Source organism: Colossoma macropomum, unplaced genomic scaffold (genome assembly GCF_904425465.1).
Source record: "Colossoma macropomum unplaced genomic scaffold, Colossoma_macropomum, whole genome shotgun sequence".
NCBI lineage: Eukaryota > Metazoa > Chordata > Actinopteri > Characiformes > Serrasalmidae > Colossoma > Colossoma macropomum.
In genome coordinates this window covers 42233262-42252764 of record NW_023494805.1, presented here as the reverse complement: position 1 = coordinate 42252764, position 19503 = coordinate 42233262, and the positions used below count along the sequence as shown (strand labels likewise).

The following is a 19503-nucleotide window of genomic DNA, read 5'->3' as shown; positions in this document are numbered from 1 at the left end:
GTGCGAAGGCCCAAGGTCAGGGAGTCTCGGCTGCGCTTCTTTAAGGGGCTCCTAAAAAAATCCACACAATGAAATGAAGGATTCTGGAGTGGAGCTGCTGGAATTTCTGTTCGTGTTGCGACAGAAAGCCCCACATTCTCCACCCAAACAAACAGAGGGACTAATGAACCCAGAGGCTGCTAATGAGTTTGCAGGGCAGTGTAAAAATGATCAAACGGGCAGTAAACGGTTCAAAAAAGGACACAGGGATATGTTTCATCTCAGAAATGCCTTTCATAAATCTTCTGCATTGTTTGGATTATGGCTTGAAGGTCAGGCTCAGAGCTTTGAGGGCTGTTTTGTGCCCAAAGTCAGGTTTCTTATCTTTGCTTCGTTACTCTGGGCCTGAATCAGTGGCTGATCTTTGTAAATGTAAATTAATATAGTCCAGATATAATTTTTACTTTATTCATGAATAGTTTACTGTTTGTTACAGGCAGTGTGGGACTCTTTTGTTGCTTTTGTTTTTGTCTGAAACCAGACCTGTCTAACCAAAAAAACTTTTTACTTATTGCACCAGAACAAAACCTTGCATCTCCAAAAAGGATCATTTTGTAGAAGATGGGAAAAAATTTTAATGAAGAATTTTTTCATTCCAAGAAATTTTGGACCATTTCTGTCGGTGCATTCATCATGAATTTTTGACACAGTGTAAAGGGCATTTGGTGAGTACAAGTTATGTCAAAATATGAAAAATGATCCGACAGCAATGCGCATTTTAGTTCAGGCCGTTAAAAAATGAATTAAAAAATCACAGTTTTCTGATTGTCTCAAGTTTTGCTGAAAAAACAAATTGTTTCGTTCAGCCGCTAAGGGGGCAGTTACTTTTTCACAAAGGCTTAATTGGTGTTGGGAAAACTTTTTTCCCCCATCAGTGATGAATATCATTTAAAAACTGTTTTGTGTTTTTACTCAGGGTGTCTTTGTCGTAAATCTAAAATTTTGTTTACATTTTTATTAGAAACTATTTTTGTAATAGATTATTTTAACCAAATGCTGAAGTTTTTAATTGTAGTTACTCAATTATGTTCTTTACTCGTGATGTAATTACATTATATTCTCTCTTATGTGCTGTGAAAAAGTATCTACTCCCTCCATTTATTTATTTATTTGTTTATTTTTCTGTATCGGATCTGCAACTGAATGCTTCCTATAACCGGAGATAATATTTCACATCACTGTGGAGGGATTTGGGCAGAATTGCTTAAATTAATCCACATTGAAGGACTTCTTTCAAGTATATACTCCCCGTTTAAGAGCCACACTAGGATGGACTTAAAGTAGGTCACTGCAGAACTGTTCCTTTGAGCCGTTCAGAAGTGGATGTGCTCTAGTGCTTTAGATCGTTGTCTTGCTGCATCACCTGATAGCACTTGTTCTTGGACGTTCCCCTGCAAGATTTTCTGGGGCAGAATTCATGGTTCAGTCAATTACGGCAGGTTGACCAGTCCCTGAAGCAGCAAAGCATGTCCCCACCATCACACTACCACCACCATGCTTCACTGCTGGTATGATGTTCTTATTGTGGAATGCTAGCTTTACGGCACAACTGCCTCCCAGAAAGCTCTGCTTTTGGTGCATTGGTCCACAGAGCGTTATTCCGAAATGTTTGTGGGGTCATCACGGAGTTTTTTGGCAAATGTGAGATGTGCATTTATGCTCCTCTTGGTTAGCAGTAGTTTTAACCTTGCAACCCCTGGACCCCATTTTAGCCCCCCAGTTTCTTTCTAATGGTGGATTTACGAACGCTGACCTTATCTGAGGTGAGAGAGGCCTGCAGTTAACTAGAAGTTCATCTGGGTTCTTTTGTGACTTACTGATGATTCAAGATTCTCCTAGATCTGAGCTCTAGTCTAATCCTAGATCAGAGCCAAAAGTGTGACCCACGAAAGGGTGAGGATGTTTGATTTGGCCTGCCAGAAAGCTACCCTTACCCCAACCCCACCACCCAATGAGAGAATACACATATTTGTATACTATATATAACTTATAAAACTCTTATTTTCCCTTTAAAATTGTATTTTTGAAGTATTACAAAATTTAGTGTAATCTTATTAAATACATTTGTAAGTACTTAATTTGTTGTCTGCATGCCTTCTTCAATTGTATATTGTTATGTCTTTTTGGCCCACCACAAACATAATATGTTGCCTCATGACAAAATGTTTTGGCACCCCTGTTGTAGATGGTTTCAGAACAAGATCCAGGTTAAATTAAATGGTTAAGATGTAAACAACGTCATTCAGAGCGGTTTGGAGTCAGAACTGTTCACAGTGGTGGTGATAGGAACCAGACGTCCACCTCTAAAAGCTCCCTCACAGAAAGTTCCTACATGAAATGGTTATGAATTCACTGCCTGATGACTGAGACACTGTTTTATGATAGTTTAGAGAACTTAAACTCCATTCATGGTGGAGGGATACATGCAGGGAGCTGTGAGGCAAAATAGTCCCCAAAGAAAACTTAGATTTTCCACTATTTTCCATCAATAACATTCCATATAAACTCAGAAGACTCGTGTAGGTTCACTGGTGGTTCTGGATAGTAAATAGAATGTCTATATTTGTGTTGTAGTCATGGCGACCCCTGGTTCCTATCACCACCACTGTATAGACATCTGAACCATTTCACACCAAACCGCTCTGAATCTCTCTGTTTACACCTGAAGGACTGAATTATACAGAAATTTTGTGAAATCAGTGGGCTGTAGTGTGGTAGGTAATCCACTAGAGGGCAGTAGTGGACAACAAACTTAAGCCTCACTTCCCTGATGCGTCTGGGCGTCAGGTGAGCTCAGAAATGGGTTCTCCTTTCACAGACAGCAAAAGCTGAAGAAAGTAAGCCACTGCTGGTACCTCACTGGTCAGCTGTAGTGGATAATCTCATTGCGGCAGGTTGTATAACTTGGTGCTTTGTTGAATGAGCTCCAGATCTTGCAACAGAGCTGGATTACCTTCTAAAAAAGCTCTAAGCCAAAGCAAGAACACTGAACCGTGATTTCAGCGAGGCTGGGACCCCAATACGACCAACATTTCTTGCTTTATCGATCAATTTACCACAAGAAATGCCAGAAAGGCAGCAACTAGTGCTCCTGGACTGCTTTAGTGATGGTCACACCTCTCAGTTTGGCCTCAGTAGACCAGAAAGATCCCAAAATAGGAGAAGAAAGGAGCCGGGTTCTTGTTCTCCAGCTTCATGTTGCAATTGTCCGTTCCACCTTAAATGGTTAGGCGCTAGAATGCAACAGCCGCAACATTTAAGGAGGAACGGACAATTCGAATAAGAAGCCAATCTCTTCTTTGGAAAGATAGTTTCGCTGCTGTTTGCTCAGATCTCCCCTCATGTGGCCACAGTATCGATCAGGCTATCGATCAAGCCTGTTTATTAGGTTGTTTATTAGACTGTTTATTAGGCCGGGTCCTGTAAAAGGCGCTTGCGGCAAAGCGCAAACAGCGGCCGTGTTTAATCTGTCTGAGCGCCTTTGCGGCTCTATTTGCATAAGACCGAGCTCCAAAATGTAGCATCACACCAACACTTCTCACACGCGCCCACCAAAGCTGAAGCCCCCCTGAGAAATGAAACGTTCACAGAGCAACAGCGACTTTCACTTGGTTTTTAAATTGATTTTTTGCATTTTTAGATTTTCATTTTAGCGTTTTTTTTTTGCTCTGACATTGTCTCGACTTCAGTTTCGCTCCTGTTTGGTGGCCATAAAGCTTCTTCATCGCCCCATTTTGCTCCATTACAGATTACAAATTGTGCCACGTTTAAGAGCAACTCTTCATTTACAGAACGAATTTGCGATTTTTCAAACCAAATAAAACAAAATTGTTCTTAATCACAAAATAGTTGTTTTTCTGTTTCTTTCTTACAACATCAGGAACGTTTTCCCCTCATTTCATATCTTAGAAAGTAAAGAAAGTACCAAATTTAGTAATAATTACTTGCATCTAATTAATTTATGAAAGAAATTTGCGATTTTTGAAGCCAAATAGTGCGAAATTACTTTTTAATCGCAAAATTCTTTTTTTTCGCTCTGCTTGAACGATCATTCTTAGAACACCAGGAACGTTTTCCCCTCATTTCATCCCTTGGAAACTAAGGAAAGTATCACAGTTAAGAATAATTACTTGCATCTAATTCATTTATGAAACAAATTTGCATTTCTGAAGCCAAATAGTGTGAAATTGCTTTTTAATGGCAAAAAAATAGCTTTCACTTTGCTTTAAGGACCATTCTTAGAACACGAGGAACGTTTTGCCCTCATCTCGATCACTTAGACACTAAGGAAAGTACCACATTTAAGAGTAACTACTTGCATCTAATTAATTTATGAAACGAATTTGCGATTTTTGAAACGAAATGTTCGACTAATCGTTACTTTTTTCCGCCCACAACAGAGAAATCTGACAACAGAAAAAAAAACCACAGGCACGTTTCCATAGTTTGTCAGATTTTATAATAAACATATAAATAATAATTTCTATGCATTTGCTGACACATTGAGGCCTCGCTATGATGGGCTACCAGCCTGGAACAACTGTGCATCTGCTACATTTTAATTCCTCTAAAAAACTATTTACCTATTACAAAATATGAAAAAACAGAACAAAACCAAACAAAACAAAAAAATACATTTTGCAAATTTCCATGAGTTACTTATTAATTTATTAAATGAAAAAACTCGCTCCGTAGCTACTTTGTTAGACTACTGAATTGTCAAAAATGTGCATTTTCTATTTTCTCCCAAGAAAAAATAGAAATAGAAAAGATTAAAAAAAAAAAGCAAAAAGAAAAGGTTGAGGAGAGAAGTGAGCGGAAAACCTTACTGAGCAGAACAGCACAGGGTCACTAATTTAAATTAAAATATAATTCTCGTAAAATTTACACTATTTAAAAAAAACAAACAAACAAAAAACAAAGAAAAGTGATTTCAGGAAACGATCGGTCAAAATCTACTCATTTACAATTCTGTGTATAAAAATATAATTTATGGCCCCCACAAAGTTTTGCTCGTCCCCCAAAATATAACAGTCAGTTGCACATATGCACAGAACATTACAACCTGTCCAGAAGTTTTCTCCTTTTCTACCATTTTACATGATTTTTTTTTTTCAATTTTTGCAGTTATTTTTGTACTTTGTTTTTTATTTTTTTTATTTCTTTTTTTTAAACTTTTCTCTCCAGTTTACTTCAAATATACAAAAATAGATTCTGCACATCTGGCTGGTCCCACTGAAGTAGACTCCATTTGAGTGTCGCCAGCCTTTAGTTCACACGAGAATAAATTATTCAAAGATAACTTTTAAGGCTCCATTTCTTTCTTTCTTACTCTTTCTTTCTTTTTTTTTTACTCTTTTTTTAAAATGACAAATGTAAAAGTCAGTGAAATAAATATCCCACCTCTTCCTGGGGCCTCTCTCTCTCTCTCTCTCTCTCTCTCACTCTCTCTCTCTCTCTCTCTCTCTCTGTCTCTCTCTCTCTCTCTCTTTGTTTTTATATACTAATATTGTCTTATATCCTACATTAGTTTGAAATGTCCACGCGAGTCTTTTTCAGCTTGACTGTGCAGGCATGCCCAGCGGATGAAGCGAACGCTTGTCCAAGAGCCAAGTTCCCATTCGGTAGAGCAGCCTGGAGTACCAGTGGATTCCGTCCGGCTGTGCGGTCGAGTTTGACAGCTGGGAGCTCTCTGGGAGTAAAAACGAGGACAAGCCGTAGGCTAACCTGACCGGGGCGAAGGCCCAGTGGGCTAGTCTGTGGTCCTGGATGACAGCGTAGCAAGACGCCAGAACGTGGTCCACCACGATGGTGCCGTGAGAAGTGACCGGTGCGTATGAGCCTTGGTGCTCCTCCAAGTATATCCTTTCCACGACCACAGGGCTCAGCTGACCTTTGTCGCCATTGAGGACCAGCACCTTCTGTCCGGGTTTGACCTCGCTGGCGAACGCGGCCCTCATGGCCTGGACGTCGCTGGTCGAGTTGTCAAGGATGAAGATCAGGTGGGCTGCGGTCAGGGTGATCTTTTGGGCTTTGGTTTCTATCACGTAAAACACTCTTCTGGTGGACGGGTCTCGGTCCGTGAACATGACGAAGTCGCTGTAGACCAGCTTCCCCGCTTCGTCCGCTGCTAGCACCGTGTCTCCGGGCTTCAGGTCCATCACGGCCTTCTTCCGTCCGTCCTTCAGCTGGACCTGCGAGGTTCCTGGGAAACAACCTCCGGACTTGGCGGCCACCGAGTTCTCTGTCGGGACAAATTAGCATGTTTTTATTTCATCTTTAATGGAACACGCTAGCTGCAGTGCGAGGCTACTGTTCAGAAAATGTGTTAGCAACACTGAACAAAGGGACAAAATCAGATTTACACGACTCCTATGCATTAGTCTGAATGTCTGATCAGCCAAGCTGTCTGCTTTCGTCTAATGTAATGTTAGCTAGCGTAGCTAGCAAGTTAAGGAGCTTACTTCCCATTTAGCATTGTGCAAACATGCAGCTAACAAATAAAGGAAGCTTATAGCTCACCAAACTCGTGTAATCTTGCTTCTATGCTTTCTGAAATAATGCTGTTCATAAAAATGGACTCAAGACGTTTTTAGCTATGCTAACACTTTTTTTTACATGTTTATAGAGGACAGTGAGTCATACAGTATAAGAAACCACATAAGCAAGTCTAAGATTACTTATCAACTCTGTCAACAAATTTTGATGCAATCCACAGTGCTAACTGGTGGGAGGTAATCTTCCATTACTCGTTAGCTACATTAGCTTCGTAGCTCACTAACTAGCTAACATGACTCGGCTGACTGACTACATTGTAGGTAAATGGTGGGGGGGGGGGCACATTTGATTGAACTGCTTTCAAATGTTATAAAACACAAAAAAGTCAATTTGGACGTAATCTTGCATTACTTGTTAGCTACATTAGCTTCATAGCACCAGCGTTAAAACTAAAGATGCAGCTAACGTGACTCGGCTGGTTGACTACATTTGAGATAAATGGGGGGGGGGTACATTTGATTGAACTGCTTTCAAACATTAAGAAATACTGAAGAGAGTCAATTTGGACGCATTACTTGTTAGCTACATTGGCCTCATAGCTCCAGCGCTAAAACTAAAGACGCAGCAAAAGTGACTTGACTGGTTGACTACATTTGAGATAATTGGGGGGTGTACATTTGATTGAACTACTTTCAAACATTGAGAAACACTGAAGAGAGTCATTTTGGACGTAATCTTACATGATTTGTTAGCTACATTAGCTTCGTAGCTCCAGCGCTAAAACTAAAGATGCAGCTAACACGACTCGATTGACTGACTACATTTGAGGTAAACTGGGGGGGGTGTATTTGATTGAACTGCTTTCAAATGTTAAAAACATGAAAAAAGTCATTTTGGACGTAATCTTGCATGACTTGTTAGCTACATTAGCTTTGTAGCTCCGGCGCTAAAACTAAAGACGCAGCAAAAGTGACTTGGCTGGTCGACTACTTTTGAGGTAAATGGTGGTGTGGGGGGCGGGGGGGGGTGTTTGATTGAACTGCTTTCAAACATTGAGAAACACTGAAGAGAGTCAATTTGGACGTAGCCAAAAGAAGCGTTAGCGAGCGGGCCATGTTGGCCCACAGCGTTGCCTTGGTGGAAAGGAAAAAAAAACAAAACAAAAGAAATAGTGGCCGCTGTGTGAATTCGGTTGTAAATCTAAGGCCCTTGAAGAAAAGAAGAAGAAGGGGGAAGTCTTTGTTGGAGACGAGGGAAGGGAAGAGCTTGGACCGGTCTAATTAAAAACCAATAAAGGCCGGACATTGTCATTCTAATGCGGCTTGTGTACGGACCACTCTTGGAAAAGGACACTCATGCCTTTCCCAGCTCCTCTTTCATATTTGCTCAGGTGCAGAAACGTCTGGGTGACAATTCACACGCACACATTGGCTGCCTGCTTAAAAAGAAAAGGCCCCGGAGTAGTATTTACTCAGGCCAGACACTTTTGCAGCTCTCTCATGACGGAGATTTGAATGTAAATTAGCTGCGGGGTTACAAACAGGAGGCCTAACATCAATGCCTTCTTATTCCTCTCTCTCTCTCTCTCTCTCTCTCTCTTTTACCATCATTGCTCTTCTCCGTTGTCAATCCTGGGAGAACCCTTCGCATTCCCGCTCTCTCGGATCACACGTTCGGTAAACACAGGCCCCAAAGAATGGGCTCCTCCCGCTCCGGATTTATTTTTTAAAGTCTAATCCTCTCATGAGTTCCCGGGCCGTGCGAGAAAGGTGGCCACAACTGGGGAAACAGATTTGGGCGAACGAGTTCAGCCTTGCTCGGGCCCAAATCCTTTTGATAGAGGCGCGTGACCCCGAGTGACACGGTCCCTCAATGTATGTCCCAAAACGTGTGTTTTGAATTACAATCTGAAGATTTGTTTTTTTACATCGGAAAATCGGGGCGGGGGGTCGGCGGAGGGGGGGGGGTGTTATGCTAATGCGGTCCACAGAAAGCACACGAGGCCTGTTTCTCCCAAACCAATCAGAGTGAAAAGCGGTTAAGTGAATGATTCAGCCAGAAAACCAGATTTATACAACTTTCCAAATTTTGCTTCTTTAGTTTGGAACTGGAGCGGCGATGCTAACAGATAATAGACCTCAATAGTCACCCAAATAGCCTGAATCATTTCTGATAAAATACATCCTGAAAACATCTCCACATTCCCATCCAGGCCTTTATTAAGGTGGTGCAGACGCGCTAATGTGGTTTAGGACACTTTCAGACGACAGGGTTTTTACAAACCTCCTCTGGAGGGCCGTTTACTGAAGTTCTGCTCATTTTTGGGTTCATGTTGGGGACTAAACCACACTGGCAAGTCTGCATGAGCTTAATCCAGAGCTGGATGTGGTTTGAGTGAGTTGAGAGACGTTTTGGTGACGTATTTTTACAGAAATGATTTGGGTGACTATTGAGTTCTAGTCTTCGTTAGCAATGTTAGCCTCGTATCTCCAGTTCTAAACTAAGGAAGTAAGATTTGGCCTCCAAACATGTCTTGGCTGATGGACGACATCTGGGGGAAGTGGAAAATTGGGTGAATTAGATTTTTTACCAATATTTTAATAGGTTTAACCTCATAAACTACAAGAAGTCCATAGGCGGCTTATTACGCATTGCATTATAATTCAGTTTTGCCTCATAACTTTAGAACTTACACATCAGTTTTGCAGTACATTGACATTTACGCATCTGGCAGATGTTCTTATCCAGAGCATAATAATTTGAACATGCTACAGAATTGATATTGACAGTGAGTTCTTGCCCAAACAGGGAACTGAACCTGCAACTGTGTGGAGATTAATAACTGGTTCATGAGTTTGCAGTTGATGAATCTCAGCAACGTTTGTCCATATTGGCTTTAAATTTGGTAGAAAATTTGACCACGAAGAAACATTATAGTACGTAATTTGTCTCAGCTCTGACTCCAACTCTGCCTGGGCTAAGCTACATCTCTATAAATGGTTTTGACCAAGCTAAGTGCAGTTTCCTGATCTCTAGCAGGAGTCCAGAGGGGCTCCTTTAAGAAGATCCATCCACTGATGCACTGATAACAGTATTTTCTTCACCCAGACAGAGTGGGGCGATATAAGATAAGGTAACACTCACTGCCACAGCTTAGACCACAGTGACAGTTTCACCACAGCAGCTTAGACATCTTTTCATTTTATGACTGGATTTTATGTCTGGAGATGAGGTCTGTTGATGGTTAAGCCTTTAAAGAGCTCTGTTATACACTGCTATAACTGTAGACTGCATTAGTTTGCATTGTTTTCCATGTAGTTACTGTATAATGAGCTGTATATATAACAAGTCTCAGACTTAAAGGGTTTAAATAGAAAAATTAGGGCCAAATGAATGTGAGGGAGTTCAGTTCAGTTGTTAAAATTAAGATGTTTTAGTCATTCCCAACAACTTAAACCACAGCTATTCATTTTAAGATTAATTATTCAGTAACTAATATTAATTATTCAGTTTCAACTATGATTTACTCATGAATTTCAATGAATTATTGAGAATATACCATAAAATATTGATATATAACTATTATGAAGTATTCAGCATCTACTATAGAATATTCAATATTTACTATGGATTATTCAGTATCTACTATGAATTATTCAGTATATACTATAAAATATTCCAAATGTACTATAAAATATTGAGTAATTTTTATGAATTATTCAACATCTACTATGAATTATTCAATTACTACTACAAAATATTCAGGATGTACAATAAAATATTGAGTAACTACTATGATAATTCAGTATCTTCTTTAGAATATTCAATATCTGCTATGAATTATTCAGTATTTACTATGAATTATTCAGTAACTAGAGGAATTATTCAGTTTCCACTATAAATTATGAAGTATATGCTAGAAATATTGAGGAACTACTATGAATTATTCAGCAACCTCTGTAAATTATTCAGAATCTACTATGAATTATTCAGTAACTCCTTTGTTCTGAAGTGAGTTCTGTTGTTCTGCCAGTGTGGAACTGAGATGTCGATCCACATACAGACCCTTACAAACTAAGTGGTTAATTTTATTAATAAATTAATTTTCATTCGTTATGATTAATTAATTCACCTTGTATGATCTTTTAGAGCCTTTGGCCGGTCAGTTAGAGTCCAGTGTCCTCACCTGCTTTGACGGAGCAGTGGATATGGGCTTTGGACTCGTAGTAAACCCAATCGAAGCCGGCCTCCACCGCCAGCCTGGAGAGCATCCCATATTTACTCTTGTCCCGGTCGGAGGTGGTGATGTCCACGGCCCGGCCCTCGTAGTGCAGGGACTCCTCAAAGTGGTGTCCGTCTTCGTCCCAGCCTTCGGTGACCCTCAGCTTGACCCCCGGCCACTGGTTCATTACCGAGATGGCCAGCGAGTTCAGCTTGTCTTTGCACCTCTGAGAGAGACGGAGAGACGTTTTTATGGACAACAGTGACAGAAACAACCACTCCACACACTCTGAGGAGAATATGTGATGATTTACACGATGCTAATTGGTGGGGTATAAGCTTCTGTTGCGTGGTAGCTACAGTAGCCTCACAGCTCCACGTCTGAAAGGGAGCTGAATTAGAGAGGTTAAACCTCTTAATTACTCAGCTCATTATTCATTGACTGCTATGAAACCATCATAAACAGCACCGTCCAATGGCATGTTTTGTTGATGTTGTCAAACATGTTTTATGTTGTATTTTATTCCCTAATATATGAAATTCAGCAAATAAACTGTAATTGTGCTTGAACCCCTTAAAATCCCAGACTTATTACATACTAGGGCCTATTATTCAGTAACTACAGGGACTTCAATGCAAATTAATGGAGCTATTCATAGGTTATATAAGTATGTAATAAAACTTTTGGCCATTTAAAGGGTTAAATTGTTTGCTGAATCTCGGATGTGGTAACTTATTTTAACTCAACAAAAAACCTCATTTGAACAGGGGTGCCCACACTTTTGCACACAACCCACTTAGGTTTTAGAGAGGTTAAAAGAAATTATATCAATATGACTACGCAGAGCATAAGCAGTCCAGCCTGGTTTGCAGATATGAAATAAGAAATAATATATAATATGTGTAACAAGCGAACTCATTGAAATCTATTTGTCCAGACGAGCGCTGACCGGTGCACAGGCCTCTCTCAGCTCTCTGTGCTCCTGTTGGGTTTTGTTGGTTATTATCTTGTCCTGAAGAGGGGCATCTCTCTCTCTCTCCCTCTCTCTCTCTGGGAAGACTCTCTAAAGCCTGCGATGAAATATTGATGAGTTATTGCGTTCGCTTCACTGCTCTAAAACATATAGATCCAACCGGCGAACAGGCAGAACTGCGACCCAGCCTTGCGCTCAAAAGCCGGGTTTCATAACGGCTCCAGCCGGAGCCACTGAAAAATGAAAGCGCGCCCCAAGACTGTTTCTATTTAGCATGATTAATTCATGTCTGAGCGCAAGGAGATCCAGATTAGCCGCGGACACGGCCACTAGCCGCTTTGCAAACCTTTGCCGGCCTTCTCTGGGACAATTCGTCCCAGTGCTGGACATATATGTCGACTGCAGGACCACAAAGGACCCATTCAGTGCCTGCTGTACGACTGATTGATCTGGGGATTGTAAATATGTCAAAACTCATGGAAAACAACAAGGATATTACAGCATTTGATCACTTATACATGCCCAAACAGAGTCGTTCCCACTGCTGGGGTTCTAGCTGCTATTATGAAAACGACCATTTCTTGACAGATGACAAGTGTCCATCAACCCCGATGAGTGCTGTTGGTTCAGTTTGCTTCTATTAAGCTATAAACATACTGAGCCAAGTAATAGTAGGCTGAACTCTGGATGGACCAGCACTGGACATGACTACGCTTAAGCAAATAAAATGATCCTAACTGGACTTGCTTTCACTGACATGGTGCTCAGTTGTGCTGTAAACCTTTCTGAGCCTGGACCTCATGATTTCTGGACTTATCAGGCGAGACAGGTCAGAATCTAGTGCGCTAACTTCCCTGCTAAAGGTTTTCACTTAGCAGTTAACTAGTAACCATGTCTGATTAGCCTGGTTAACGTCAGAAAGCACAGGCACAAGCATCTGCAAAGGATATCCTCAGCCCAGCTCGCTGGATATTTTAGATCTTTAGGTAGACTCAGCATATACTATCCTTTAGAACTACTCCAAGGGGTCATAAGAGATTTCCATCGGAAATGGAGGCCAGCAAAAGAGAAAGGTCCAGTTGGGGGTCATCCCCAAGGACTGGGCTGCTCTGGAGGCACTTGTAGCACCGGGAAATGCTACGAGCGAGTGTAAGGGAGGGGAGGGATGGGGGGAAAGAGACGCCGTAGGCTCTCCCCTGGCGCATTCAAGAGCCGTGAAGCCTTAAACTCTTTATTAATTCATTGGGTCGTGTGCCTCAAATCAAGCCGGATTGTGCTCAGTGAGCATGATGCACAGCGGGGGACGACAAGCTGGCCTTCCCTCGGCCTGTCCCGCTCTTAATCCGCCGCTCTGAGCCAGGGGTTCGGACGAAGGGTGGCCAGACGTCCAGCTTCCCTTCGGTGTTTGCGACTAATGATTGATATTTCAAGGGAAAACAGACAAGCAAATCGCCAAAAAGCACTGTTGTAAATACGTCGTGGGCTTAGATGCTGATCCTGAAGGAGAATATTATGGTGTTTACATCTGAACCAACTACTCAGCTCGTTTACAAACCACTCTTAGAGTTGAAGAGCATGGAAAAACATTAGAATCTGCAGTGCGGAGGGAAGTCCAGGACCACTACTGGGCTAGATGGACCACCTATTTGGCCTTCATTGGATAAAAGTTGGCAGCAATAAAATGTCCACACAAGTATGTCATTGCAAATGTGCCACTACGTTAGATTGTAGTTATAGGTTCTGCCATCTAGAGGCTAAAAGATGAGAGTCAAACCGGCTGCTAATTGCTAATTAGTTAGCTGCTTCGTGTAAGACCTATTCAAGCATGCCGAAAAAGAAAAAGAAGAGATTCCTGGCCGGAGCACAGAGTGAGAAAGGAGCGCCGTAAGAGGAACGCTACACATAAACAACACCACAGTCCGTAAAACAGAAACTGTCTGTAAATCTTTAACAGAAACTCGGCCTGTCCGTAAAAACGTCACTCACCTGCTAATCTACGCTCAGTTACTCTCGGTTACAACACAGACATGACAATGTGTGACCACACGGCACAAAACCTGTACCTACACTCGCAAAAATGATGGTTCTTTAGTAATATAGAACCATGAGTTCTAAATAGAACCATTTGCATGCTTAAAGGGTTCTCTGCACGGTGAAATGAATCTTCAGATTGATGGAGAATGTGTTGTAAATGCTTCTATTTAGCACCAAAAGGGTTACAAGCTTGACATCGTACAGAACCACACACACATTCTCCATCAATCTGAAGAACCATTTAAACATGCAAATAGTTCTAAATACAACACATGGTTCTATATAGAACCCTTCCCTTTACTAAGGAACTCTCGATCCCACATAAGAGAACATTGGTGAATGTCAGAGTCTTCGTCAAAACTGCGCAAGAGAGTTTTAAGAGGGAATTTAGTCTTAATTTCTTCTCTTATAAGATTAGTCCGTCTATTTCTGGACATTAGGCCTCTTCTTAAGGTCCAGTGTCCAGAAATAGATGGAATAATTATAATATTCATCCAGCAATCTCATAAATAGAAGTAGATTTCGCCAAGAAGTGACTGTTTTCTTCTATTTTGCAGAGCACAGACGCTAAAACATTCACATATTTCTATCTCCAAAATGGTAACTTAACAGAAGAAGGTAAAAGAAAGAAGTTTGAATGTACATCTATGGAGCAGGGCTTTCTTCAGGGTAGTTTTGGAGCATTTCTATTGGCCAGTTCATCATACATTTTTAACACATTGTAAAGTTGAGCTGATATTTTCAGTTTCTGAAGAAAACAAAGAGATTTTCTTCCTACCCAGTAAAAAATGATTCAATGTTTTAACATAGAAAAGTGAGTAACCTGGTCGCCTTAAAATTTTGAGCTCATTGAACTTCAAATAATAAGTTAACAGAATGTAAAACACAGAAACTTACTGTAAAATTTCAACTCAATATTTTACAGCAACCAGATTTCTCAATGTATTACGTTAAAACAATGTTTCACAGTGTACAGTGACAATAAATGACCTACTTTTCTCCTACAGGGGTGACAAAAATATGACATTACTGTTTAAAAAACAGTCTGAGCCACAGAGGAGCAGGCACAAATTCATGGTTACTGTCCATGGTGCAGAACCCCGAACGATGGGCTATCCTCTTTTTTAAGGTGTTCTGTTGGCTCTGCCTGGACGGGACGTTTGTTGTGAAAGCTGCGAGAGCAAACGAAGCCCCGCAGGCTGCGCTCTCGCACTTCTGTCCCGCTTCGCACCACAGAAGACCTGCGTCAGGCTGCTGACTCACAACATGTAGTGTTGTTATTAATGTAAAAAGCTTCTTGTGGGAATGAAATGTGTGATAAGCCCACTTTATTGGGCCTATAAAGCACAGACTGCGTGGTTACTACACCTCTATGACCGCTGCCTTTGTCAACACGCTATACTTTCTGGGATAAAACTACACTGGGTCCAGTGTCGTTCAATGAGGACTGGCCAGCATTGACTGTCCTGCACTGTCCTGCACTGTGTGAACCTTATCAGATCAGTCCAGCTGCTCTAGTACTGCATCTACTGCTTTATGTGTTCACTTTATTTCATTTACTGTGCTGTTTATGACCCCCGCGCTGCGTCCACTCTTCATTACGCACAACTGCCATAACGACAATAAAGTCCAACTGATCTGAAAAAGCTCCACTCTCACGCCCTCTCACCGTCCCGAGGCCTTGTAAACTTCCCCGTCAGCCCTTAAAGCAGCCGTGTTTGATGTTCCGAGAGCGTCTGGGCAGCTCCTTCTGCGCCTGGAGCTACTGTACCGCCCCCCAAAACCTCCCCCCCCCTCGCAATAACCATAATAACTCTAAGTGGAGTTTGATATATATACATGTGAGAAAACCACACCAGACACGAGTTTCATCCCCCGCTTTTAAAGCACCAAAAAGAGATCAAGACCCAAAGAAAGAGGCTTTATAACACACCTGCGCCGCTACGTTCACAGAGAAACAGCCTTTACAAACACTCAGCAACAGCCAGAGGTTTCCCTTTCATTGCCGCTCAGCCAGACGATCGGACAGCAGCACTGCGCTCACTTTTATTTCACACGTCAGGCTCAACTGTCTAGACTGGCAATCAGAATGAGCTTCAGATCAGCAGAGAACTGCTTCACAACAGCCTCAATAGACAAGAAAGACTATATTAATTCATATATGCATGTACATGTATGCTTCTGTACATAGAAGTGCTTATTATGACAACAAGCATCACGATATGTCAAGAAACAAAAGCATTAAATCCAGTGAAACAGGACTAATGATGCTCTCCTTGTAATATAACATGCAGTTGCTCATTCACCAGCTGTTCTCAAGAAGAAGTTTCTTCTTACGCAGTTTTTACGAAGATTCTGTCATTCACCACTGTTCTCTTATGTGGGATTTGTTCTTAGGTAAGAACAGAATCTACACACACTCAAGAGCACAAAGGTGAGAACAGTTCTGCGCTTTAAGAACACGACATGAATCTGACGCAGACTTTTCCTTAGGACTTTTCTCAAGAACACACTTAAGAAGAAACTTAGGAGGATGTTGGAGAACGAGGCCCAGTGTTCTGTAAATACTGGCGAGTTTACGTTATAGATACTCATACTGTGATGGAATTGATCACGATAATGATTAATATCGAGCTCTGCGTTTTGTGGCTGTCAGATCTGAACGTCTCAGAAGTGAAAACATTACAGAAGAAAAAACCTTAATAAGTTTTAATGAAGTTAATATAATGAGTTTTTTTTCTAAGTCATTTTGGAGCATTTCTATTGGTCCGTTTGTTATGAAATTTGGGCAGAGCATAAAGGGCAACTGGTGTCTCTGAATTATGTGAAAAAACTGAAACATGACAAAAGCGAGGTGCCCCTACATATATATATATATATATATATATATATATATATATATATATATATATATATATATATATATACACACTGAAAAGAACATGATTCTTAAGTGGTTTAATTTAGAGCCATGAGCTCTTTATAGAATATATATATATTTGCATGCTTCAGTGGTTCTCTGCATGGTGAAATCGTTCTCCAAATTGAGGGAGAACATGTTGTGCCTGGTTCTATATAGCATCAAAAAGTGTTACAAGCTTGTCAACAACAGCAAAACCCTTTTTGGTGCTATACAGAACCATATACAACACATTCTCCATCAATCTGAAGAACCATTTCACCATGCAGAGAACCATTTAAGCATGCAAACTCATGGTTCTAAACAGAATCATTGCCTTTACTAAAGAACCATTGAAGCTATTTTTAAACGTGTGCACATATATGTATACATATACATGCATATATATGTATATATAGCCTTTTTGAATGGGTTGATACAACAATGTAAAGGATCCTAATGCTTTAACAGGTGAGCAGTGGCTCTAATATGATCTAAAGGTGTTCTACAGGAAACCTGTGGTCCGTATTGGGAACCATGCTCTTTAGAACGCAAAGCCAATACGTTTTAATCCCACGGGTTTCTACTAATGGTCATTTTTCACGCTGGACACAAATCTGACCACTAAGGTTTCACTGCCCATATCTAAGATATTAACTCCTCACCTCCTGACTGCGTCACTGCTGCATTAACACGCGCTGTGCCGTTTTCCGCTCTAACGCATCGCTTCACCCTCGTTAAGTGTCTGTTAATGAGCTAATGAGTCAATCAGGTGCGTTTTAAGGCGCCGCGGGACCGAGAAACAGCGCGTGCACTACGGGAATCAGCAGCAGCACGCGGGCGTCTGTGCCATGCTGCGCGCGGTGCGCTGCGCACGCTAATTCCCCTGCATTTTACATTTTTCTTTGCGGGGTCTCGCGTCATTTTGCAGGCTGAAATCTCTGAGCGACACCTGAGCACGCGCTCCGCTCGGTGCTCTCAATGCAGCTGTCTCGCGCGCTTCCTTTGCTTTACTGCACCACTGCAGCAAAACTTCCCACCCGCGAGTTCACTTTCTTCGCTTGGGCACGAGCTAGACCACCTTCGCAAGCCCCCCCTGCCTGCCTGCCTGCCTGGCGCACGAGCGGCCCTGCCTGACAGCTCGTGCATCCTCCATATAAGAAAAAAACAGCATTTCAGACGTGCACTGCACGCGCCGAGGCTGCCGCTTTCTTTCTAGAAGCGTCAACGCTTTCTGTCTCTTCATGCCCCGATAAGCGCGAGGAGGCTGCGGCGTGCACGCGCTTGCACTGTTTTTCTTCTATCTTTCTGTTTTTTTTTGCTCTATATTTAGCTGACCCGTGCGGCTCGAGCACGGTCCGTCTTTGCAAAACGCAAGGCGAGCAGATGCTGGACGTCGCACGTTCGCACGAGCGTGTCTGTCCGTCCGTTCCTCCGTCGGTCCGTCTGCGCGTGCATCCGGCAAGCTAATGCACGAAACGCACGTTTTGCGCATTCATATTTTAGAGGAGACTTTCTGCACCGCGGTGCCACTCCGGTGCACGAGCTTCAGGCGCCCGGGTAATGCAAAGGCGCCTACTGAAGGCACGTGCTTAATGCTCCCAAAGGAGCTCGCACGTTGGTCTTACACTCCAGCAGCGCCCTGACGCTTAAACTGGAACACTGCACGGTTTCGCTACTACACGATTTTGCGCAAAATAGCGCAAAATAGCCTTTAAACCGCTCCGTGTTCAAAACAGCACATTCAGTCGCTCACCTGAGTCATGAGCCGGTCGGCGCCCGTGTTCTCCTCGTCCTTAAAGATGATGTCGGGGTTGTAGTTGGGGATGAGCTCCTTGAACCTCTCGGAATTCCGCGTGATCTTGCCCTCGTACCTGCCGCTGGCGCCCAGCGTCTTCTCGGCCACGTTCGGGATGAACTGCTTGTAGGCGAGCGGCGTGAGCTTCTTGGGATGCTTCCTGCGCCCGTAGCCCCTGCCCGGCCCGCAGGCCAGCGCGAGGGAGAGGGTCAGGGCGGCCAGGAGAGCGGATCTGGCCAGCAGCATCATGGTCGGACGCGTCCTGACCGTCGCGGAGCCGTGCGTAAAAACCGTGCGTAATAACCGTGCGTAATGACCGTGCGTAATGGGGCCGTGCGTCCTGGCCGTGCGTCCTCCTCCTCCTCCTCTTCTGCTCTCCTCGTGCTCCTCCTCTTGTCAGGCACCAGTGCGCGTGCCCCCCCGCCTTTACCGCGGCAGGTGGGAAAAGCTGCTGGAGGAGTGCATTAGAAGGGCTTTGGATTGGTGGTGGTGGAGGTGGTGGGGGGGGTGGATGGATGGATGGATAAAAAAGGGGGTCTTTGGAGAGGGTGGGCTTTGGGTTTTGGAGCGCAAGGTGGTGCTGGGGGTCTGGGAGGCACGCGGAGTCTCTCTCTCTCTCTCTCTCTCTCTCGCTCTCTCTCTCTCTCTCTCTCTCTCTCTCTCTCTCTCACTCTCTCTCTCTCGCTCTCCCTCTCGCTCTCTATCGCTCCTTTATGTACGGTAGCTGCAGTGGGTCGCAAGCAGGGACTCTGATTGGCTCCTCCGCTCCTGTCCCTTCTTCTGATCTGAGCCCGCCAGAGGAGAGGCTGATATGTTTCCTCAACCTGGAGGGAGGGAGGGCTGAAGGAGGGAGAGGAGGAGGTGCCGTGGGGAAGAGTTCCGCCCCCTGCTGCTGATGCTCCAGCGCGAGACTATACGATTCAATACGATTTACACAATTAAAAAAGCTTTGAGAGCCAGTTAGTTCAGAAGAAGACGCTGCTCAGCTTTCAGAAGCTGCAATCTTCATTGATAACATTATTACTATGTTATTATACTGT

General features: G+C 42.8%; 1 protein-coding gene across 1 annotated transcript; it reads right to left on the bottom strand.

Moving 5' to 3' along the window:
* Window positions 1-5363: 5363 nt before the first annotated feature.
* On the bottom strand, window positions 5364-19234 carry shha (sonic hedgehog signaling molecule a). The gene is made up of 3 exons (XM_036597633.1): window positions 18422-19234; window positions 10724-10985; window positions 5364-6283 (listed from the first exon to the last, which is right to left on the bottom strand). The coding sequence occupies exons 1-3, from the start codon at window positions 18710-18712 to the stop codon at window positions 5595-5597; spliced, it is 1242 nt and encodes a 413-aa protein (XP_036453526.1). The 5' UTR covers window positions 18713-19234; the 3' UTR covers window positions 5364-5594.
* Between the last annotated feature and the right edge of the window lie 269 nt (window positions 19235-19503).

Coding starts and splice junctions, on each gene's coding strand:
- shha (XM_036597633.1), bottom strand. CDS start 18,712: ATGATGCTGCTGGCCAGATCCGCTCTCCTGGCCGCCCTGACCCTCTCC. Junction 10,986..18,421: donor CCGACCGGCTCATGACTCAG/GTGAGCGACTGA, acceptor CGTCTCTCTCAG/AGGTGCAAAGACAAGCTGAA. Junction 6,284..10,723: donor CCACTGCTCCGTCAAAGCAG/GTGAGGACACTG, acceptor TTGTCCCGACAG/AGAACTCGGTGGCCGCCAAG.